Source organism: Aureobasidium subglaciale (assembly GCF_000721755.1).
Source record: "Aureobasidium subglaciale EXF-2481 unplaced genomic scaffold scaffold_2, whole genome shotgun sequence".
Taxonomy (NCBI): Eukaryota; Fungi; Ascomycota; class Dothideomycetes; order Dothideales; family Saccotheciaceae; genus Aureobasidium; species Aureobasidium subglaciale.
Genome location: NW_013566993.1, coordinates 468,121 through 488,559, shown reverse-complemented (window position 1 = coordinate 488,559; position 20,439 = coordinate 468,121). Strand labels below are relative to the sequence as shown.

At 51.5% G+C, this 20,439-nt stretch overlaps 10 protein-coding genes across 10 annotated transcripts; 4 read left to right on the top strand and 6 right to left on the bottom strand.

Moving 5' to 3' along the window:
* Positions 1-2: 2 nt before the first annotated feature.
* AUEXF2481DRAFT_36160 (uncharacterized protein) lies at positions 3-3,892 on the top strand. Its single transcript, XM_013491982.1, has 6 exons — positions 3-346; positions 409-571; positions 755-904; positions 956-1,468; positions 1,575-1,744; positions 1,799-3,892. Exons 1-6 carry the CDS (start codon positions 318-320, stop codon positions 3,420-3,422), a joined length of 2,649 nt encoding a protein of 882 aa, XP_013347436.1. The 5' UTR covers positions 3-317; the 3' UTR covers positions 3,423-3,892.
* Positions 3,892-7,848, bottom strand: AUEXF2481DRAFT_26097 (uncharacterized protein; the record flags this gene model as incomplete). The annotated part of the gene is made up of 4 exons (XM_013491863.1): positions 3,892-5,631; positions 5,717-6,735; positions 7,021-7,546; positions 7,738-7,848. 4 exons carry the CDS (start codon positions 7,846-7,848, stop codon positions 3,892-3,894), a joined length of 3,396 nt encoding a protein of 1,131 aa, XP_013347317.1.
* Positions 7,849-8,348: 500 nt separating this feature from the next.
* Positions 8,349-9,163, top strand: AUEXF2481DRAFT_26096 (uncharacterized protein; the record flags this gene model as incomplete). The annotated part of the gene is made up of 4 exons (XM_013491862.1): positions 8,349-8,369; positions 8,426-8,828; positions 8,891-8,971; positions 9,027-9,163. The coding sequence occupies 4 exons, from the start codon at positions 8,349-8,351 to the stop codon at positions 9,161-9,163; spliced, it is 642 nt and encodes a 213-aa protein (XP_013347316.1).
* Positions 9,164-9,513: 350 nt separating this feature from the next.
* Positions 9,514-10,658, bottom strand: AUEXF2481DRAFT_378896 (uncharacterized protein). The gene has a single exon (XM_013492232.1). The coding sequence runs from the start codon at positions 10,395-10,397 to the stop codon at positions 9,744-9,746; it is 654 nt and encodes a 217-aa protein (XP_013347686.1). The 5' UTR covers positions 10,398-10,658; the 3' UTR covers positions 9,514-9,743.
* Positions 10,659-12,546, top strand: AUEXF2481DRAFT_378897 (uncharacterized protein). Its single transcript, XM_013492231.1, has one exon. It carries the CDS (start codon positions 10,920-10,922, stop codon positions 12,318-12,320), a length of 1,401 nt encoding a protein of 466 aa, XP_013347685.1. The 5' UTR covers positions 10,659-10,919; the 3' UTR covers positions 12,321-12,546.
* Positions 12,547-12,750: 204 nt separating this feature from the next.
* On the top strand, positions 12,751-13,053 carry AUEXF2481DRAFT_26093 (uncharacterized protein; the record flags this gene model as incomplete). The annotated part of the gene is made up of 1 exon (XM_013491861.1): positions 12,751-13,053. One exon carries the CDS (start codon positions 12,751-12,753, stop codon positions 13,051-13,053), a length of 303 nt encoding a protein of 100 aa, XP_013347315.1.
* Positions 13,054-13,439: 386 nt separating this feature from the next.
* On the bottom strand, positions 13,440-14,058 carry AUEXF2481DRAFT_1674 (uncharacterized protein; the record flags this gene model as incomplete). Its single annotated transcript, XM_013491710.1, has 2 exons — positions 13,440-13,512; positions 13,568-14,058. 2 exons carry the CDS (start codon positions 14,056-14,058, stop codon positions 13,440-13,442), a joined length of 564 nt encoding a protein of 187 aa, XP_013347164.1.
* A 268-nt stretch (positions 14,059-14,326) lies between these two features.
* AUEXF2481DRAFT_94559 (uncharacterized protein) lies at positions 14,327-15,466 on the bottom strand (the record flags this gene model as incomplete). Its single annotated transcript, XM_013492173.1, has 1 exon — positions 14,327-15,466. The coding sequence occupies exon 1, from the start codon at positions 15,389-15,391 to the stop codon at positions 14,327-14,329; it is 1,065 nt and encodes a 354-aa protein (XP_013347627.1). The 5' UTR covers positions 15,392-15,466.
* Positions 15,467-16,486: 1,020 nt separating this feature from the next.
* On the bottom strand, positions 16,487-17,875 carry AUEXF2481DRAFT_699962 (uncharacterized protein; the record flags this gene model as incomplete). Its single annotated transcript, XM_013492230.1, has 2 exons — positions 16,487-17,577; positions 17,630-17,875. Coding segments are annotated over 2 exons (1,149 nt in total), but the record flags the coding sequence as incomplete, so codon positions are not given.
* On the bottom strand, positions 17,859-19,860 carry AUEXF2481DRAFT_378913 (uncharacterized protein). The gene is made up of 2 exons (XM_013492229.1): positions 19,660-19,860; positions 17,859-19,595 (listed from the first exon to the last, which is right to left on the bottom strand). Exon 2 carries the CDS (start codon positions 19,511-19,513, stop codon positions 17,945-17,947), a length of 1,569 nt encoding a protein of 522 aa, XP_013347683.1. The 5' UTR covers positions 19,514-19,595; positions 19,660-19,860; the 3' UTR covers positions 17,859-17,944.
* Positions 19,861-20,439: the final 579 nt, after the last annotated feature.

Sequence of the window (20,439 nt, the reverse complement as noted above, 5' to 3'; positions counted from 1 at the left end):
GACTGGAACTCGTGGTATATACACTTCAACACGTTGTTATCGGGATGGGAAAGTCATCGTTGGTCCGGCGCGGGATCCACAATGCGCTGCTGCAGGGCAAGCGCGGGGGAGGGGCATTCGAGCTCCCGAGCGCGCTCCTTCCTCGTTTGTACTCGTGCAATACTATCCGTCACGCACGCCCTATCGGACGCCCTGGAGACAATACTAAATTGACTCGTTGCGCACCCTTACAGTCGTCGTTCATTCCTTCCTTTTCCACTACTAAAATTCCACCCAGATATTGTTCGAGCTCTGCTTCGAGCACCCTGCTGAAAATAATGGCCGACAGAGACGTTCTTCCCGACGTGTATGCGCTCACACCTTTCACGCTTGGTTTTTGCCGGAACTCAATGACTGACATGCTCGTAGTGTCAAGCCATTCAACTATGCCATCTCCCTGTCCGAGCTCGAGCTCGGCGGCAGCTGGACCTACCAGGGCAAAGTCGACATTGACGTCGAAGTTAAGCAAGAGACTAAGGAAATCACATTGAACACCCACCAGCTCAAGGTCCAAAGCGTTCAAGTCTCAACTGTACGTACTTCGTGTATATGCATCATGAGGCTGAACCACGACACGGCGTTTCACATATGAGGATCGCAGCTGTGTCGCAGTCACAGCTCACTGGGGGGAAGATGGCAGTGACTAATGGAGAGGCCTCATGATATACCGCCAGCTCCCGGGCTGGAAACATGCTGATCATACTGTCTGCTGCAGGAGCAAGGCAAGACCGAAGGTGCTATCAAAGCCTCCAACATTACCTACGATGAGAAGAACCAGAGAGCAACCTTCCACTTCGACCAACCTATCCCTCAATCGCATAAGGCTGTTGTGTCGGTCAAGTTCAGCGGTATTATGAACAATGATGTGAGTATCTGACAACACTCAATCTAGGACTTTTGCTAATTCGCTCTGCAGATGGCTGGATTCTACCGCTCCAAGTACAAGCCCACCGTTCCTGCCGCCGCATCTGTCCCGAGAGATTCCGAGTACCACTACATGCTGTCCACCCAATTCGAGTCCTGCGACGCCCGTAGAGCTTTCCCCTGTTTCGATGAGCCCAATCTCAAGGCAACTTTCGACTTCGAGATCGAGATTCCTGAGGACCAGACCGCTCTGTCGAACATGCCTGAGAAGGAAACCAAGAAGGGTAACAAGGCTGGCACGAAGATTGTCTCTTTCGATCGCACACCCATCATGAGCACATATCTCCTCGCTTGGGCTTTCGGTGACTTCGAGTACATTGAGGACTTCACCAGACGCAAGTACAACGGCAAGAACCTTCCCGTTAGAGTCTACACCACCAGAGGTCTCAAGGAGCAGGGTAAATTGGCTCTGGAGAGCGCTCACCAGGTTGTCGACTACTTCTCTGAGATCTTCCGCATCGAATACCCTCTTCCCAAGGTTGACCTCTTGGCTGTCCATGAGTTTGTATGTCCCCCGCTCCTCTGTCAAGGCGTATTGATGGCTGATCGACAGCCAATCATATGTCTTCCACTTCGGGTTTTCATCGAATCATGCTAACCAGAGATTTTAGTCACACGGTGCCATGGAGAACTGGGGCCTGATCACTTACAGAACCACTGCTGTGCTTTTCGACGAGTACGCCTCGGACCAGAAGTACAAGAACCGCATTGTTTACGTCGTTGCTCACGAACTCGCTCACCAGTGGTTCGGTAACCTGGTCACCATGGATTGGTGGTCTGAGTAAGTGCCGCACAAATTCTGCAACGTATTGAATGGGAGACTAACGAACAACAGGCTCTGGCTGAACGAGGGTTTCGCTACCTGGGTCGGTTGGCTGGCCGTGGACCACCTCCACCCCGACTGGTCAGTCTGGTCTCAATTCGTCACCGAATCCATGCAGACTGCCTTCAACCTGGACTCCCTAAGAACCTCCCATCCTATCGAGGTTCCCGTCAGAAATGCTCTCGAAGTCGATCAGATCTTCGATTCCATCAGTTACCTCAAGGGAAGCTCAGTCATCCGCATGCTGGCTTCCCACTTGGGCGTCGAAACCTTCTTGCACGGTGTCGGAGACTACCTTCAGGCCCACAAGTACCAAAATGCCACTACCAGCGACCTGTGGTCTGCTCTTAGTAAGGCCAGTGGCAAGGATGTAAACACTTTTATGGACCCTTGGATTCGTAAGATTGGTTTCCCTGTCGTCACTGTCTCAGAGGAGCCTGGTCAAATCAGCATCAAGCAGTCACGTTTCCTAAGTGGAGGTGACGTCAAGCCTGAGGAAGACGAGACCACCTGGTGGATCCCTCTTGGCCTCAAGTCTGGTTCGAACACCACCGAGGCCCAGAGCGGCTCGCTTACTGCCAAGGAGGATACTATCCGCGAGATTGACGACAGCTTCTACAAGCTCAACTCCGAACAGACTGGCTTCTACCGCACAAACCTGCCTCCCAAGAGACTTACACAGCTTTCAACTCAGCTTGACAAGCTCTCTCCCCAGGACAAGATTGGTCTGATTGGTGATGCCGCAGCTCTTGCGATCTCAGGTGACGCAACCACTGCTGGCGTCCTCTCCTTCCTCGAGGGCTTCACAAAGGAGACCAACTACCTCGTCTGGTCCGAGGTCCTGTCTAGTCTGGGCAACATCAGATCTGTCTTCACCGACGACGAGCAGGTTTCTGAGGGTCTCCGCCAATACACCCTGCGTCTGGTCAGCGAGGCCACCGACAAGATCGGCTGGGATTTTGCTCCTCACGATGACTACCTGACTGGCCAGTTGCGTGCTCTTCTGCTCGCTTCTGCTGGTATGGCTGGTCACGAGGGTGTCGTTGCCGAGGCTAAGAAGCGCTTCACTGCTTTCACTGAGGGAGGCGACAAGAAGGCTATCCACCCCAGTCTGCGAACTACTACCTTCAAGATTGCTGTCAAGGAAGGCGGCAAGCCCGCTTACGACGCTGTCATGAAGGAGTACACCAACACAACCTCCGTTGACGGTAAGGAGATCGCCCTTCAAGCCCTTGGCAGAGTTCAGTCGACCGAGCTGGCTAGAGAATACCTGAAGTGGTCTTTCAGCGGCGCCGTCGCCACACAAGATCTGCACACACCTTCTAGAGCACTTGCTCTCAACTCAAAGACCAAGCTCGAAGTTTGGCACTTCATCAAGGAGAACTGGGACATGCTGAGAGAGCGTCTCGGCGGTAACATGGTCGTCCTCGAGAGATATCTCCGCATGAGTCTTAACAGATTCTCGAGCAATGAGATCGAGAAGGAGATTGCCGACTTCTTCAGGGACAAGGACAACTCTGGCTACGACCGTGGCCTTGCTGTCGTCAGCGACACCATCAAGGGTAGAGCTAGATACGCACAGCACGATCTTGAGGTCATCAGAGAGTGGCTCTCTGCTCACGGTTACACCAAGTGAATGTAGGTGCAGCAAACACAAAATGATAGAAACGAACTAGATCAATGTACGCCAACAGTTGTGTTTATTGCAAGATACTATCACCATGCTCCACCTCCCTTCTTTGTGCATGTCACTGGTGGAAAGCCATATCAAGGCACAGATAGTTTCGACATTTTTGTCAGTCAGCCTGTACAGGAGCACGTGAAAACAAGTGCTTACTGCTGAAGATCCTTGTACCTCGGTTTCAGGACATTATGAGATACACGCTGATATTCAAGTCAAGAAGACCAAAAGTGGAATTGCCTCAGGTCGTGCCTCTCCTATGCTAATGCTATCTAAAGTGAAAGTTCCTGTCTTCTTTTCATAACAGTCGTACAACGTCAACGTTAAGATCCCTCTCGATCTCCCAATCCGGCAAGCATTACGTCTCAGTCGTCTAATGCTAGCCATTCTGCCTCTGCTGTGCTCATTCCCAACGCATCCACGATCAATGGGGCATGGTCTTTGACTTTTCATACTGCTCAAGGTGCACCATATACCTAGCAGACGTTGTAACTTTGAGATGTGTGAACTTCTTCATCCACTCTCTTGGATCCTTGGGATTCTCAGGTTGAAGGAGACCAGGTGTCTGCGCGGCAGAAGTGCCATGCTGCTCATACAAGACATGGAAGCGTCTGTAATTCTCGCACTCGTCGACGCAATGACCTGCGAACCAACCGACCAGAAAGTCTGTGGCCTCTTCTTCACTGCTGTCCCACGAGGGACCGTAGGTTGGCATTTCGCTCTTAGGCGGCGAATAGAGCATGGAAGGCGGTGACATGTCGACGCGGAAGGGGTTGCGATTGTTGTCAGCCACGGGCGTACCGAGCAACTCGCAGGCCAAATGCCAGCATTTGACCCTGGGTGAATCTTCAGGAAGCAGACTCTTCTCGCGATCCTCGTCTATCAACTCCGCGAGCCACGCCAGAATACCAGGTCGACAGTAAATACGGTCGTTTCGACCACCTTCAGGCTTGATCTTATAGCCTACGAAGGCATTCAAGACTCGGAGTGCTAGGGCTGGTTGGTACTTGAACACGTCATCAGTGATGAGAGTGAGTGTGCCACTTGGAAACAGTCGTGTACAGTTGTATGCCAAGGGTGAGTCTGGGCGAAATTTGACGGTCCTTGAAATGCCAACTTGAAAAATGTTGATGCTGGTCGCCAGAACATTCCAGAATCCAGGCAACTTCCAAAATGTATTCATGGAAGGATGGAAGAGAACCACCCTGTTGGCGGTTGTCCCTTTGCCACAGAACTGATTGAAAAGGCCTGTGTCGTCTGAATGGAAGGATTTGGCTCCAACATCAACCAAGAACGCTTCAATAAGCTTAGTCTCTGGCGCCTCTCTCGGAAAGAAGAGGTACACGACCTTTTCAACCTTCTTGCCCTTGTTGCCTGCAAAGAGTAATTCAGGGGCAAGACCTAAATGCTCAGCACACATTGAGGTGAAAGAGCTTTTGGTTGGCTTGGTAGCGATGGGCTCTAGAGCGCCCGGACTGGCTGCCTGAAGATACCAACGCAGACCAGGCTTTTCGGGGCCTCGATGTGGCATGAACTTCCAATCCGGATTCTGAGTTGGGTAAACAACAAGAACATAGCCGCCAATTCGAGCGACAACTCCCGAAGAGTGTAGAATCAGAAACTCTTCTAGATACTTAGCCACGGGGTTCCCTGAAGTACACGTGGCACCACCTGATGCCCACGATTTGTCACTTGAGTACCAATGGGCCTCGAAGTCACGCGAGCGACACAGTTCAGAGCCTTCGAGAGTTGAATTTGCTCCGATCGTGTCGAGAGCTTTTGTTCGACCTGCGCCAGAGTCGAAACTTAGCCTGATATCCATGGCATAAGCAGGCGGAGTAGCGGGCTTAATGCTAAGACGAATGTCTATGGGACCTAGAATCTCTTCATCTTGAACATCTGGCATGGCAACGTCAAAGCTAGGAGCCGTGTCGAGGGTTGCTACATCAGTTCCAATGTTTTCCGCAGGAGGATCTCTTGCAGGGTTTCTTGTAGTCTCGAACGACGCAGTCGATGTCATAGAAGGCGACAAGACTGAAGCTCGCTCGTCAAGACGACTGCTTACGTGTGGCAAGCTAGGTCGCTCCCTAGGTCCTTCGACCTCGGCCTGACGTAATCCGTAGCGATCGGGACTCTCTGAACGCTTTCGTGCCTGTTGTATGGCCTATGAGGTAGGGTTAAGTTAGCATGTGTCCACCTATACGGATGACACTACCATGACGTGTAAGCAGACATCTTCGCGTACGTACCTTGAAGCCATTGTAATCCTCAACAGCTCCACTTCTAGTGCTATTAGACTGCTGTTCAAAGTCGTAGCCATGATAATATTCGCACTCTTCGTCATTAAATCTGCATCGACTCTTCTCCCAGAACGAACAGGTAGCAGGCTTTTTAGGATCCAGTTGACCCGTCAAAGCGTGTGCGTGGTGACAATCTGCCTCAGAATGTTTGCACGTGCCTCTATACCAGAATCGGCAAGTTATGCGTTTCCTGCTCGGGCGTGCTATGTCACTAGGCTGCGCGGATAAATACGCAGGCCTAGAGTCAGCTACCTGTGCTGATTGGGGTGTTATGCGTCCGTTGAGAGGCTCCCAATGGGGCTCAGACATTGCGACAGATCGATTTGGCAAAGCAGGCGCCGACATCGATGCCGTTGCTGAGCCGACCGAATCGGATCCTCTGGCTACATCGATCTCTATTTGCGAGCTATTCGACGTGGACAGGCCATGTACTGTTTTGTCTATAAATTTTCCGGTGCTCGGATCGATAAATTTCAGAGCATTTGGATCGGGAGCCGGTTCGTTGTGGCTGTAACTTTGCATTCGTGACCTTGTAGACAAGTTTACGAATTGAGGGTCGGTGGAGTCCTTAGGTGTGTACTCACTAACTCGCGTGCGTTGTCTGGGTCTGACCTTTGAACCAATGAAGATGTTTATTGGTGGCTTTAGTCGAGAAGGACCGGCAAGTCGGGGTATGGTCTTTGGGACAGTTTTATCAGCGGAAGTGCTTGGGTCCGATCGATTCTCAGTCGCTGCATTGTTGGAGGTGTTCTTTGGCCTGACTAGTGCTGAGGCCGGTGTTCCATCTGAAGCACGGCGGTGGATGGCTGTGCCAGAAGACTTTGCCAGTTCAGACGGTTGAGGCCTTGCTGAGCTACCTACGGCTGTACTACGTGCGACGGGAGTTTCGTTCAACCGAGGCTTTTTAGGAAGACCAGAGACGACATTCGATCCTTTGTGTTTGTTTAAAGCAACATTTGATGCTATGCCTAGATGCAAACACGGAGTTAGCTAGAGCTCAACGTTCACGCTGGGCTTCCAGGTGCTGCGAAGGCGTAGCCCCACCTTGTTACAAGGCAGAAGTAAATTCATAATTGGTAAGCTGTTAGTTGAGAACAACTTAATCTGCACGGAGAATCAGGCTCTCCGTCGACAACTTCAAAATCCGACAATTCTTCCTGCATCAAGTCGTGCGAGTTTGTCAAACCGCCGAGCTGTTGGAGTTCGGCGAGAGAGGCAAAGCTACGATTTATCGATACCTTTTATTTACATACCTGGTTGCGGTTTGGATATCTTTCCAGTGGATTTTGCTGGATTGATGGGGTCAACTACGCGTGTCCTTATTGATGCAGTTGTTGAATGCGTAGAGGAAGCGCGCGGGCTTTCTGTCGACGTCTCGTTGAACATGGAATACTGCGAGTTCGAAGGATCATTGACCGACAACGCTGGAGAAGGTGAGCGCGAGTTGGCCTGGGACCTTTTACGTTTGAGGCCAGTTGACCCATCAGGCGTAGATGGCTCGAAGAGGGGAGTGAGCTGTCTTCTGGGTGACTCCGAAAGAGACTCGATACGTTCTGCCTTCCTTGCGAGTCCCTTCTTGATTAATGTCTTTTTCGGAACGAGACGACGGCGAGGCGTGGATCCACGAGATTTTGTGGGCGATGTACGTGACAAAGCCTTCTTGCGACGCTTTTCCTCGCGTCTTGCATGTCTCTTCTCGCGTTTCTTCTCGTATTCCTCTACGGCATCCTCGAATTTGGATACCATGAAGGGCTTTTCTTTGCCTGCTTTGATGTCTCTCTTGAAACGCTCCCAGTCGTCAAGGCTGTCAGGATCGACGAAATTCTCGACTGGTTCCCAGGTGGCTCTGTGAAGACCGTAGCCTTCCCATTTGACTAGATATTGAGGGTAGCCCTCGTCATTCTTTTCTGCAATGATCTGATGTGGGTCAAAAGTTAGACAGCAATTAAAACAAAAGAGATCCGACAAACCTTTTCAACACTGTACTCATCTTTGGCTTCACTCTCGGCAGTACTATCAGTGTTGACGGAATCGCAGTCGTCGTATTCTTCAAAAATCAATCGAGTCTTAGGAGCGGCCATTGTGAAGAGCGAGGCAGGATATCATGGCTCTGCGTGACGATGGAAGGTGAAGATTTTGTGTGAAGGCGCACGGCAGATGTGATAGAAAGCGGCTTTGTTGTGAAGTTGCACGATGTGTGCGGTGAAGAAGATGATAGAATAAAGCTGGTGTTTCTGATGGTCGCGACGTGATGGTGATGGTGATAAAAGCGCACGTGTGATATGGCGCCAAGAGAGACAATGGCGGCGCGGATTGGCTGCGGGTGGGGAAGGAGCAATGGGTGTGGGCTGGGCTTGGGCTGCCTGGAGTTTCAAACAACAGCTGATCTTGTCCTTTCTACCACACCAACTCTTGTCGCTTGCTCAACCCGTCTTTGTTCCTGCTCGCCAACTCCTCCTCGCCGTGCGCATCAACGTCAATTACCTTTCTCCCATACCGGACTTGCCCTCTCTGCTGCCACGTCTGCTGAGATCCGCCCCTCCTTAATCACCCCCCAAATTCACGACACATCACCACCACCATGGCCAACGACGAGTACGATGTAAGCTCTCTTCATGGTCGCCCTTGTTGCGATTCAACCACTGACTCGATGTCCAGTTCCTCTTCAAGGTCGTCTTGATTGGAGATTCTGGTGTCGGTAAATCCAACCTCTTGAGCCGTTTCACCCGCAACGAGTTCAACCTTGATTCAAAGTCGACTATCGGTGTCGAGTTCGCTACGCGCAGCATTCAGGTCGACAACAAGACCATCAAGGCCCAGATTTGGGATACCGCTGGTCAGGAACGCTACCGCGCCATCACCTCCGCATACTACCGCGGCGCCGTTGGAGCTCTCCTCGTCTACGACATCAGCAAGCATCAGACATACGAGAACGTCACCAGATGGCTCAAGGAGCTCAGGGACCACGCCGACAGTAACATTGTCATTATGCTGGTTGGAAACAAGTCGGATTTGAGACACCTGCGCGCCGTTCCTACCGAGGAGGCCAAGCAGTTTGCTAGTAAGTCGCTCGTGTGCCACTTTCTCAGTCACATGTCGCTAATTGCGTGCTCTCAACTACAGGCGAGAACAACCTTTCGTTCATCGAGACTTCTGCTCTGGACGCCAGCAATGTCGAGCTTGCCTTCCAGAACATCCTCACAGGTATAAACGTCCTTCAACATGATTGTGCCAGTACTCTATCTCACGCGTTTCCCAGAAATCTACCGAATTGTCTCCAGTAAGGCCCTTGATCAAGGCGAGGGTAAGGAGAGCGGCCCCGGCAGCGGTGCTCCCGTCAGCGTTCCCTTGACTAAGCCTGCCGACGGCAATGCAAAGTCCGGCCAGTGCTGTTAAGTGCCCCCAACGCTAGATACCCGACCCACGACAACCCCAGAGAGCACACGATACGAGAAATCACACCGGAAACCCTGCTCCACGCACCCAGCCTTCCTCTTGGACGGTGCCGTGTGGTCTCTTCTTTTCCGGCGTTCTGAAGGCGTAAACGGCTTCGCTATACACCATGCGTGTCTTCTGAAATGAGACCTTATACGCCCGTCTCTGTGCGAGCGATTCTGCTCATTCTTCCCACACCCTTGCGCTTTTGTTGGTCGCGATCTAATCCCCTTGTTATCTGTCAACGTTGCGAATGTACTGGGCTGGGGGAACATGCTTTCTGTCTCCTTCCTGCTTTCCTGTGTTTTTGGTGTTTATACATCCGGGAAGGAGTTTGGCAATAGGAGTGCGTTAAGATTGCCACATTATAAGGAGGAGGAGGAATGGAAACGATGAGCTTTTCTCCTCTAGACGCCTAACGGAAATGAAATGCGAAACATGCTTTTCCTGTTCCTTCCATTTTGCATCGTGCTCCCACGTACAATAGAATATGAATAAGTTGCGAGTTGTCCCAGTACATGCACGACTAGCTAGAGCATGTTTAGAACTTCCTGAAGCCATCGTTGCCGGTGACCATGTCTTGGCCCTTCTGGCTAATCTCTTGACTTGGTTGTACCCAGGCTTTCGAAGCGTCTGTGTGCTTTCCTGTGCCAAACTTGTTGGTACACCAGTCAAGGACGGAATCAAACTCTCTTCTGCTTTCCTTTGCAAGGGCATCCCTGTCTCCTTGTCCCTTTGACAGTTTTTCTAGGCTGTCTACAAAGTCCCGAGCGGCTTTCTGGGGAGGCATCTTGGTCTCCCCGTCGTCCTTCTTCTTTTCGACCTCTGCTGTCTCGTCTTCGGTTGCCTTCCCCCATACACGTTCAAAGGGCTCGGAATTGTAGACATCGTAGTACCAGGCCCTGGTGTTGTTGAAGTCGCCTTCTATCCGATGGAGGATACCGTGGAGGTACATTGCTTCAAAAGCGGGATCGGACTGCATGTGTCGCACAAGAAAGTGGGCAGAGGGCAAGTCATGATTGAGAAGGTGCAACAGAGCCTCGAGTGCCGGATGTAGATATAAGGAAGCTATCTTGTCGCTTAGAGAAGTGTCGAGGGGTTTGGCTGGCGGAAGCAGCGGAACGGGGAGTGACTTGAGATGAGCGAGCAACTCGTCAAAGGTGACGGCACTGTTGGCGGAGTAGACACTGGTCATGATTTATTGCTGCTTCCTGCTTTTTGGTTTCTGTTCCTTCGAATTGCAACAAGCTACACATGGACAACAGGTTCCTCGGAGACTATATCTTGAGGCGCTTATTTCCTATTCCCTTGCCAAAGCATCATTGTAGTCGTCATGATCCAGCCTACGACGGTGCCCGGTCCGTGGGCAATTCAAACAGCAGGAGACGTCATGCTCCCTCCAAATCGGCGGAACCGGTTTTCGATTTACAGGTGGAGCACACCCGGCCTTGGAATCGCCATTGACCCACCCTACAGCGAAACTGTTTATATACAGAGTTGGAGCCTCCGACCTCTGACTTCCAAGCCTCTTCGACCCTGACAAGACAAGGCAACAAGGCGGTGCTACCAGCGACGAGACGACACCCCCAGATCTCCGCATCCCCAGCTTTCTTCCACCCATCGCCTCGGCCCACGTCATCCTCGAACTTCCAAACAAACGGCCATTGGCCCCTCGCACTACACGGCCAATAAGCAGACAGCGTATCTGTAGCAAAACATGGTTGGCAGAAGAAACATCACCTCGTTCGGCGAGCAGAAGGGCTCCGACAGCGGCCATGGTCGTCCAGACCAGGCCCGCAAGCGCAACCAGCACGACGTCGAGAACGGCTTGAATGGCACAAAGAAACCCAATATGTTCAGATTCAGAGATGCCGCCCATACTGCCCTTGGTGACAGGAGGAGAGAAGAACTCAAGAACAAGATTATGGCCGGTGTCGAAAGCGTCGACATTGAACGCTTTAGGAAATCGAAGCAGGATCTCAAGGACATCAAGAGCAAGAAGGTCAGACAGTTCTATGAAGATCAGAACAACCGCCTCGACGACTGGGCCGAAGTTGATGCTCTGGTCAAGGCTTTGGCCGACGATGTCCTCGATAGCATGAATCCAGATGCAGACAACGATGGCCAACAAGAACGCCATGGAGGCCTGCAAGATGCCAATGGTGCCATCTGGGACTTCCTTCCTGACGATGTCAAGGAGGGCCGCCAGAAGGCTGAGAAGAAAGCCAAGTGGGCCATCAACATTAACGTTATTGCAAACATCCTCCTCCTGATCGCTAAGCTTGCCGCCGCTTTCTCTTCGTCATCTCTCTCTCTGATCGCTTCGCTTGTTGACTCCGCCCTGGATCTTTTGTGCACTCTCATCGTTTGGACCACCAACAGACTCGTTCAGTGGCGTCTCAACGCTCTAAGAAAGCGTTTCCCAGTCGGTCGCCGTCGTCTTGAACCTCTCGGTATCCTGGTCTTCTCTATCATCATGGTTATTTCCTTCCTCCAAATCTTGAAAGAGTCGGTCGAGAAATTGATGCCCGACGCACCACACAAGGCCAAAGAACTTCCTGCCATCGCTATCGGCGCAATGCTCGGAACTGTTATCGTCAAGGGCATTATTGGTCTCGGCTGCATCCGCATCAAGACTACTCAAGTCCAGGCCCTCGCTCAGGATTGCAAGACTGATGTCGTCTTCAACACTCTCTCCCTTCTGTTCCCATTCATCGGCTACAAGGCAAATGTGTGGTGGCTGGACCCTGCAGGTGCTGGCGTCTTGTCCCTCTTCATCATCTACGACTGGGCAGGCACTTGTTTCGAGAACATCACTAGACTCTCGGGTCAAGCAGCGGATGAGCAGTTGCAGAAGAAGCTACTCTACCTGTGCTACCGCTTCTCCCCTGTGGTTGATGGTTTCAAGAGCATTACTAGCTACCACGCCGGTGACGGCATCTGGGTCGAGATCGACATCATCCTCAACGAGCAGTCCAAGTTGCACAGCACTCACGACATTGCCGAGACTATCCAGTACACTTGCGAGGGTCTGAACGAGGTCGATCGCTGCTTTGTTACTGCCGATTATACTTCCACCGGTCCTAGCGGTCACGCCGCTGATTCGGAGAGAGTCTAGTGGTTTAATACTCGACAATCGCAGAGTATATCAGTCACTTGCCACAAGTCCGTCCACTAATATCAAAATGGTATGGTCCATCTGTGATGGATATCGCCTTTCGAACCTCCAGGCTCGAGGTCACAAAAAAGGCAAATGTCATCGGTGTAAAAGCATTATTTTGCGAAACGCATAGCATGAGCATCGCACTCTTTTCTTTCCTTTCCTTTTCTTCTCTTCTCGCTTTTCATGTTATCAAAATGTACTTGTAGTAAAACCAATTTATCTTTATCACACTCATCATTTCTGCTACAAATGCTCACTCCCTAGCGGTAAGCAGCTCCATCGCGAACGAACAGACTCACTAAAAAGACTTGAGTCTGATCTCGACATCTCCTATCTCGACGCTCCTTACCTCGATGTCCCAGAAGTAGAACAATTGAAGTTCACCATGCTCGACGATGGACATGTGTCATTGGAACAACGAATACAAGCAACACTCGATGAGAGATGGAATCGTCGACTCAAGAGAAGGCAAGAGAGCGGAGTATATCGAGTCTGCGCTGCCCATAATCTGCCTGCCGTCTTTGAAAAGGCATTTGCTCTGGCAAAAGATGCTGGCTTTGTGGCATTGGTGCATAGAAATGGACCAGAGGGTGGAGAGGAGTGGACAGGCTTGGCAGCGAGACCAATCTGTGGATCCAAGGCACATACTGGGAAGAGGGAGAATAGGAACAAGAAGGATAGACGTTGAGCATCTAGCGACTATTTCTATGTAAGGTTTTCGGTCAGAAAGGGAAGCTTGGTCTCGATGCCATCTTGCATGAGTTATCAAATCTGTCGCCATCCGCTGACGAAGCCTGTCATGCTATGTCAAGTGAGGGATGGCAGGTGGTACTTTTCCCATTGCGGTACGTTCTTGAACCTTGAGACTTGACTGGCTGCAGAGTAGTTCTAGCCCTGGGCAGGGTCGTCTGTGTATTGGTCGCGTGCTTTCTCTCCCCAACGCGTAGCACTGCTTCGTCAAAAGCTGTGCGATTCTGCAGCTGCCGACTTGATCGTTACTAGTCATCGGAGATCTTCGGGGTTGCTGGCTACGTTGAAGCCTTGTCAATCACTCCAGGAAGGAGATCGAAGCTCTCATGCTCTCTTGTGACCATTATAGACCTCAACATCAAAGGCCTTTTTCACAGCCCAGGAGTGAGCAGAAGCACTGCACATCATCATTAGCACCCCATACACAGAACGAAGAAATACCAAAAACTCACATCAAAGGTCCACCCCTCCAAAAGGGCAAAACATTATCCATACCCTTCCTCCTCGCCGCAATCCTCTCCATAATCTCACCCTTCTGAAACAACCTAACCTCCTCCCCCTTGACCTTACCATCCTTCTCCGCAGCAAGCATCCACAACCCCACAGCATCAGCCTGAGCAATCACTCCATCCTCTTTCGCCATGCTCACCAATTCCCCACACCCATATCTTTTATCCTCGTCCAATCCTTTACACGCCGATGGACCACCAAGTAGTTTTCGTGATGTGCGTACGGTGGGAACGTGGATTGTCAAGGACCAGAAACCGGTGTTTCGGAAGACGAGATGTCGGATTGTGGCTAGGAGGACTGCGACGGGGAAGTTTAGGCCGATGGAGAGGTCGCCGCGGAGGGAGTCCATGAAGGTGATTGTGGAGGTGTTGGGTCGTGGGGAGCGGTGGGCGAAGAAACTGAGGAGGCGGTGGAATGCGCCTTGTGCTGACATTGTTGCGGTATCTTGACAATGTCTCTTCGATTATCACAGTGTACGGGTTGAGATAAAATTGTTATCTCTTTCTTTGGTAGAGAGCTGCTGAAGCTCTATTGTTTACGCTACGACGGAGGCTCTGGAGAGATCATTGCATCATCAAACAGTCATGACGACATTTATGCTTGCATTTCCTTTTTGGGGGGTCTACAGAATAGGGTATCCAAATCATCCGCCCGCAGATGCTCTGTACAGGTTGTGATATTAATTTCGTGGTTTCAGTCCTCTACACCCACTCCTTCGGCTCCTTGAGTACGCTCAGCATGCGTTCTTCCCTAGAGCCCTTCTCGGGAGCATGCATGTATTGCCAGCGTGCGGTCAATGGCAAGCTCATGAGGATACTCTCGACTCGGGAGCCAGGAGTGTTCAGGCCGAAGCTGGTGCCACGGTCGTGCACCAGGTTGAATTCGACATAACGACCTCTGCGAAGTTGTTGCCAGGCCTTCTCGTTCTCGGTGAAAGGCATGTCCTTTCGCTTATCAATGATGGGGACGTAAGAAGGCAAGAAGGCGTTGAGACACGACTGGGCAAAGGAGAAGAGGGCTTCTTGGTCTTTCTCGGTCTCGTCGAGGTCATCGAAGAAGATGCCTCCAACACCACGGGTCTCACCGCGGTGGGAAACATAAAAGTACTTGTCGCACCACTCCTTGAAGCGAGCGTAGTAGGTCTTGTCATGGGCGTCACAAGCGTCTTTGATAGTGCGGTGGAAATGAATGACATCTTCGTCGAACAAGTACGAAGGAGTAAGATCAGTGCCGCCGCCAAACCACCATGCATTGGGAGTGCCGTCGGCGTTTGCGGTCTCAAAGTAGCGATAGTTCAGATGCACAGTCGGAGCCATGGGGTTGTGTGGGTGCAAAACCATGCTCAAACCGGCCGCAAAGAATTCCAAACTCTCCACATCCGGGTCCAGGGCCTTGTGGTTGACCCTCATCTTGCTGATTGCGGCGCGTGGCAGGGTGCCGTAGACGATGCTCGTGTTGACACCGCCTTTTTCAAAGACGTTGCCGTCTTGTAGGACGCAGGTGATGCCGCCGCCACCATTGGGGCGGTCCCACTTGTCGACTTGGAAGTGGGTGCCGTCGACTTTCTCAAGCTCGCGGACGATCTCCTCCTGCTTGGATTTTATGAATTGTTCCATTCTCAGACGCATGGGGGACGTCTGGGTGACGCCGGATTCGCGCTTACTGAGACTGTCACGCTCTGCGATCGATGGCGGCTCCGTGTGTTCTACGTTTCCGGTTGCCTGTGCGTGTCGTGTGTCAGTGTCTGAGCAGTCGATGTACGTCATGACCGGGTTGGGTGTACCATTGAGTAGATGAGGGACCCGACAAAGACGACACCCACAGCGAGGCGCGTCTTTGGGGCGACAACTCTCGAGGGCTGGGGAGAGCCGGGAGGAAGGGGAGGCTTGGTGCCATGGTCGCCAATGGATCGGACTTGTTGCTTGGTGAATCTGGCAGCACGAGCTTGCCAGTATGGTGCCCGACTTGCTTGTGCTGTGCGGCGGAAGGCCGTCGATGCGAATGTGCTCATGCTGAATATAGTGATGAATTGGCCAAAGATGATGTCTAGACGAGAGGCAGAGGATGTCTTTGGTATTTGAACTCAAATCTGTCTATGCATCATGGAGCTCGCGAATGACCAATGAGCTTGGACCATGACCTGTCAAGGGACCATCACTCCACAAATGATGCCACTCATCACCACTCCGATACTGCCCTTAAGCCATATCAGCGAAATCATCCGTAGACGCTTTCTAAATCGAAAGAAGACGCCTTTGAGATCCGGTATCCGTGTACGTCGAAGATCCTTGTACGAGACATAGTCTGACACATGTCGATTGCTTCGACTGTCCGCGGACACGCTGGATCAGGGGTTGATGGGACGTTTAGCATACGCAGCGTCCACAATCATACAGCCTATCTGCTGTATCCGTAACCGGTAGACAGGTAGAGCAGTTGGGAAGCTTAAACGCGTGTCAAACATCAACATAATAGATGTAGCCAAGTGCATCCCTTTACAGTGAGCACATAATATCCTGTTTGGAAGCAAGGTACCAGACGGCAGAGAAGAATCAAATATCGTTATTGACAACCGAAGAGAAAGGGTATCTGCGCTAGTTCCATACTCTCTTTGCTTTGAAAACATCCTTAACCCCGGGCTTTCACCATACCGCGTATATCTCACACTACTCATCTTGCATACCGTGCAATAAAATCACCATCATTAGTCGTACCCTCTCCTAAGAGTAAAAAGAGAGAATGAAAAAAGACAACTCCGAAAGAATGTAAATAAGAGGCGAAGTGAACGAGATCCCGAATGTGCATAGATGCGCTTGCCTCACCTCCATTGTCTGTGGGAGGAAGGCCAGAAGTTGCTGTCCAAAGAGATTGTTGACGCCGTCCGGTTTCTGCTGCTTTTTGCCGTCGTGATACGCCTTGACCATGCGTGTGGGAATAAGGATAGATGTACGAGTTAACCAATAACAGGAAGAGAATACAAGTGGTCCGAAAAGATATCTTTTAGTAGAACAGAAGTGAATGAAGGTCGGTCCGCAACACTTGTTGAATACTAACCTTCATAGACAGTGGGCACCACGTGCTCAATGGAACCTTTACGGCTGCTAGCGGCGCCCTCGAGAGCATCTCCATTGACGCTACCAACGGAGCTGGTCTGAAGGCTACGCTGGTCGGCAGTCAATGGTGGAGGTGGAGGTGTCGTATTCTGCGAGACGGTACGGCTGCCAAAGGCGGTTGGATGGGCCAAGAGATTCTGGTCGTATGGTCTCTGCATACGCTTCTCGATCGCAGCAACCTGTTTGCCACATCCTGTTCGCTTAGCCTTTGCGAGCTCCGGCTGGAGGACATCGGTAAAACAGTCGAAGTCTTGTTGGCTCAGAAGATCCAAGAGCTTCTGAATCACGTAATTACCATAGTTGTCTCTGATGAGACCAAGAAGCATGCTCTCTCCTTCGCGTTGGTTGTTGCGCACAATCACGTCAATGACATCGTGCTTCCATGTCTCTGCAGAGTGAGTCAGGCACTTTTCCACGACGTTGCTTGCAAACTTGTGCTTGCTGTATCCTTCCAAGCCCTTGAGTACAAGCTCGAGTACTCTTTGCCGATCAAGCACGAAGCCGTATTCAACAACATGTTGTGCCACATAATTGCCGAACGAGTCACCGATCAAGGTGGGCATGCAGTCGTGCAATTCTGCCAAGATTGCCTTCCGTGTCAGGTCCTCGCAGTTCTCAAGGCATCGCTGGATAACTCGGCATCCGTAGGTATGGACACTGAGATGCTGGATTTGACCAGTGAAAGCTTGGAAGACAAAGGATATGTCTTTGGCATCGCAGCGTTCGATGGCCTTCTGGATGACATGGTTTCCGTTCTGGTCTTTGACACATCTCAACACGTCTTTCTCCAGTTCACGAACAAGGGAAGCTTGCTGATCGTTGAGTATATGCTCGAGAGCCTGATACGTTAGCCGGGATAATGATATTGTCGATGCAAATCATAGAACTAACCTTCTGCACAACACGACAGCCATACATCTGCAGCGACAGATCCAAGACACGTCCCTTCATCTTATTGGCTAGAATCTTCTTCTGGTTCTGGTCGCCGTGTTCGAAGAACTTCTGGATGACATAGTTTCCGAACACGTCTGTCATGAGCTGAATCGCGTTCGGTTGAATCTCTCGGAAGAGACGCTCTTTCTCGTCGCTGTTGGCCGTTTCAAGCTTCTGCTGGATGAAACGTGATCCATGCTGGTCTCCGCTGAATTCCACAACATGATCGAAGATGTCCTACAAGCTATTAGTACACCATTATTTCAAGGTGTGCTACTCTAAAGATCTCACCTTCAACTCGTAGCGTCTGGTCTTGTTGTTGGTTTTGAAGTCTTCCAGAAGAGCACTGCGCAGGCTGTGACCAGTTTCCAATTCTCGTGGGCCTCTCGGGGAGGGCATAGATGGAACACCACTGATTGACATCTGCGCATTCACGGGAGGATACGCAGCAGGGATATTGTGTATAGCAGAGCCGTTCGGTAGGTGGTAAGAATAGTAGCCACCAGGAACAGCAGAGTAGGGGAGATTGAGCATGTAACGATGGTCCATGTCCTGAGTTGATTGTTGCTGGAATCTCTGGTTGACGAAGGTAGAGGGACTGGCGTTGGTGTTTCGAGGATTATACATGTTGCTGTTCACGAGGGAGCGTTCGGGATATTGTGACATGCGGTAGGCAGGGTAATCAACGGTCGTCTGAGACGCCATAGAATAGGCATCAGAAGCGAAGGCAGGAGGTACACGAGATATCTCCTCGGCATCTTCATACTGATCGATCGAAGCATCGCGGGTATAGGTTGAAGGAGACTGGTTGCGGAAAGATGGCATAGAGAAGGAAGGTCTCGAGAGCGCGAAACTGTGAGACTCATCTTGCAAACTCATTTGCGAGAATTGAGCCAAAGACGCTGCTTGAGTATCCGTCGCGCCGAAGCTGCCATTAGGCCTTGAGGTTGAAGAGAAGCTGTTGACGCGGAAAGAAGTTGTAGGGGCCTGGGATGAAGAGAACTGGTCTGCATTTGCAGGAATGGGCCAGGCAGGCTGACTGTCACTGTGTCGAGACGGTGGCAAGCTATTATTGCGCGAAGGTGGAGCACTAGGGAGCCCATTGAAATAGCCCGTGGCTGAAGGTCGCCTCCTTTCGTCGACTGGGGATTGGGTCATGCTGTTTCCACCGATCCACTCGCCGTAAGCCGAATCAGTCGGTCTTGGAGCAACGGGTTTGTTAGGACGGTCGAATTTGGTGAAGACAGTAGGCGCGTCTGTGTTGTAGGATAAGGGGGAGTCGAAAGCGTCGCTGAATTGCGGTTTCGGCGCCATAGAAGTGGCAGAGCTGATGCCGCTAGTTGCGGGTCTGGAAGAAGCAGAGAAGGACATAGACCCACGAGGGGCTCCAGGATAAGCTTGAGGCAGGCCTGAGTTGCTGTTGCTGCGATGTTGTGGAAACGAGACGTCGTTCGACTTGGGTAGCGGGCCTCCAAGAAGGTTTGCATCGTCGCGCTTTGCGAAGACTCCGGAGCGGAATGTGTTGTAGTCATCGTTGACAGAAGAGTCGATAAGCTGGCTGGAACCGCTTCTGCCCTCGATCGTGTCCTTCCCACTAAGCTTCCCATTCTGAGGCCCAAAGCTAAGGCTGTTCCTAGGGGCGGTGGTTTGACGGGAAGTTGATGGCGGAGGGTTGAAGCTTGTGCTCCATATGTTGGAAGTGCCTTGCCATTTCGTCAGATTGTTGGTGGACGAGGCTGAGGTAGGTTGGCCGTTGCGACCTTCGCTGGTGGGAGGCCTGATCGGCTGCGAGAAGCCAGTCATAGTGATGGGACGGGGCTGCGACGAGAAAGAGGAAGACATTATAGACCAGTGTACAGATAGGTCGAGAGATGGAAGCGATAACGACTATGTAAGACGAGACGAGACGAGAGTTTACAAATGTCTAGTCATAGGCGTCAGCAGGGAGCAGGACACAACACACGTGGCCAGGAGAAGGGACTGCCTACTCGGACAGGAAGTTGATGGCGCTGAAGAATATACGGCAACACCATGTACACTTGTTCAGATGTGATCAAGGCAGGACGGCGTCTGGAAGTCGGTCCTGGTTATGTAACAGCGAGCGTCTGCAAGGCGGACGACGATCAAAGTATGTGCAATTTCAACAGGAGCTGCGCGGCACTCTGTCGGCGAGGAAGGCACTTTGGACGGGCATCTGCTATGCACTCTGTCCGTGTCGTGGGCCGAATTCACTGGTTGTTGCGAAAAGGCAAGGGGTAGCTTGAGGAATGTCCGAGTGTGAGAGAGTTCGTGCGCGATAGAGAGGGGGAAGGAGCGAGGGATATGGCAGTGTGGTTTATGGGCGTCTGCCGGCCGGGACAGAGGAAAGAGCGTGCTGGAGGTGCTAGTCGCGTGGGACAGGATGTGATTCTCTACTTCTTTTTATCAAAGAGCTACTCAGCCCAAAGCACTTTCGATGCTAGATGGCTCCGTCTATCTCCCGCTCCGCCTGTTTGAATGGTACGCTGCGGGAAAGGCTGCCGCCGCCAAGCCATAGGGTCTTCCAGGGCCCTGTTTATCCCCCCAAACTCTGTCCTCTCCAGCTTCTCCAACCCTTATGTTCAGGAACAGAGGTTGTAAAGATGATCGACACCTTTGCATTGGGAGTTGCGAACACTCATAAGAGCAGATCTGATGGGTTGTTGCTGCATTCTGACCAAAGCTTACCGCCTTGCTCGAGGTCTCAATAGCAGCCAACGCTTCCACCTCTCTTCGCCGTGACCTCATCG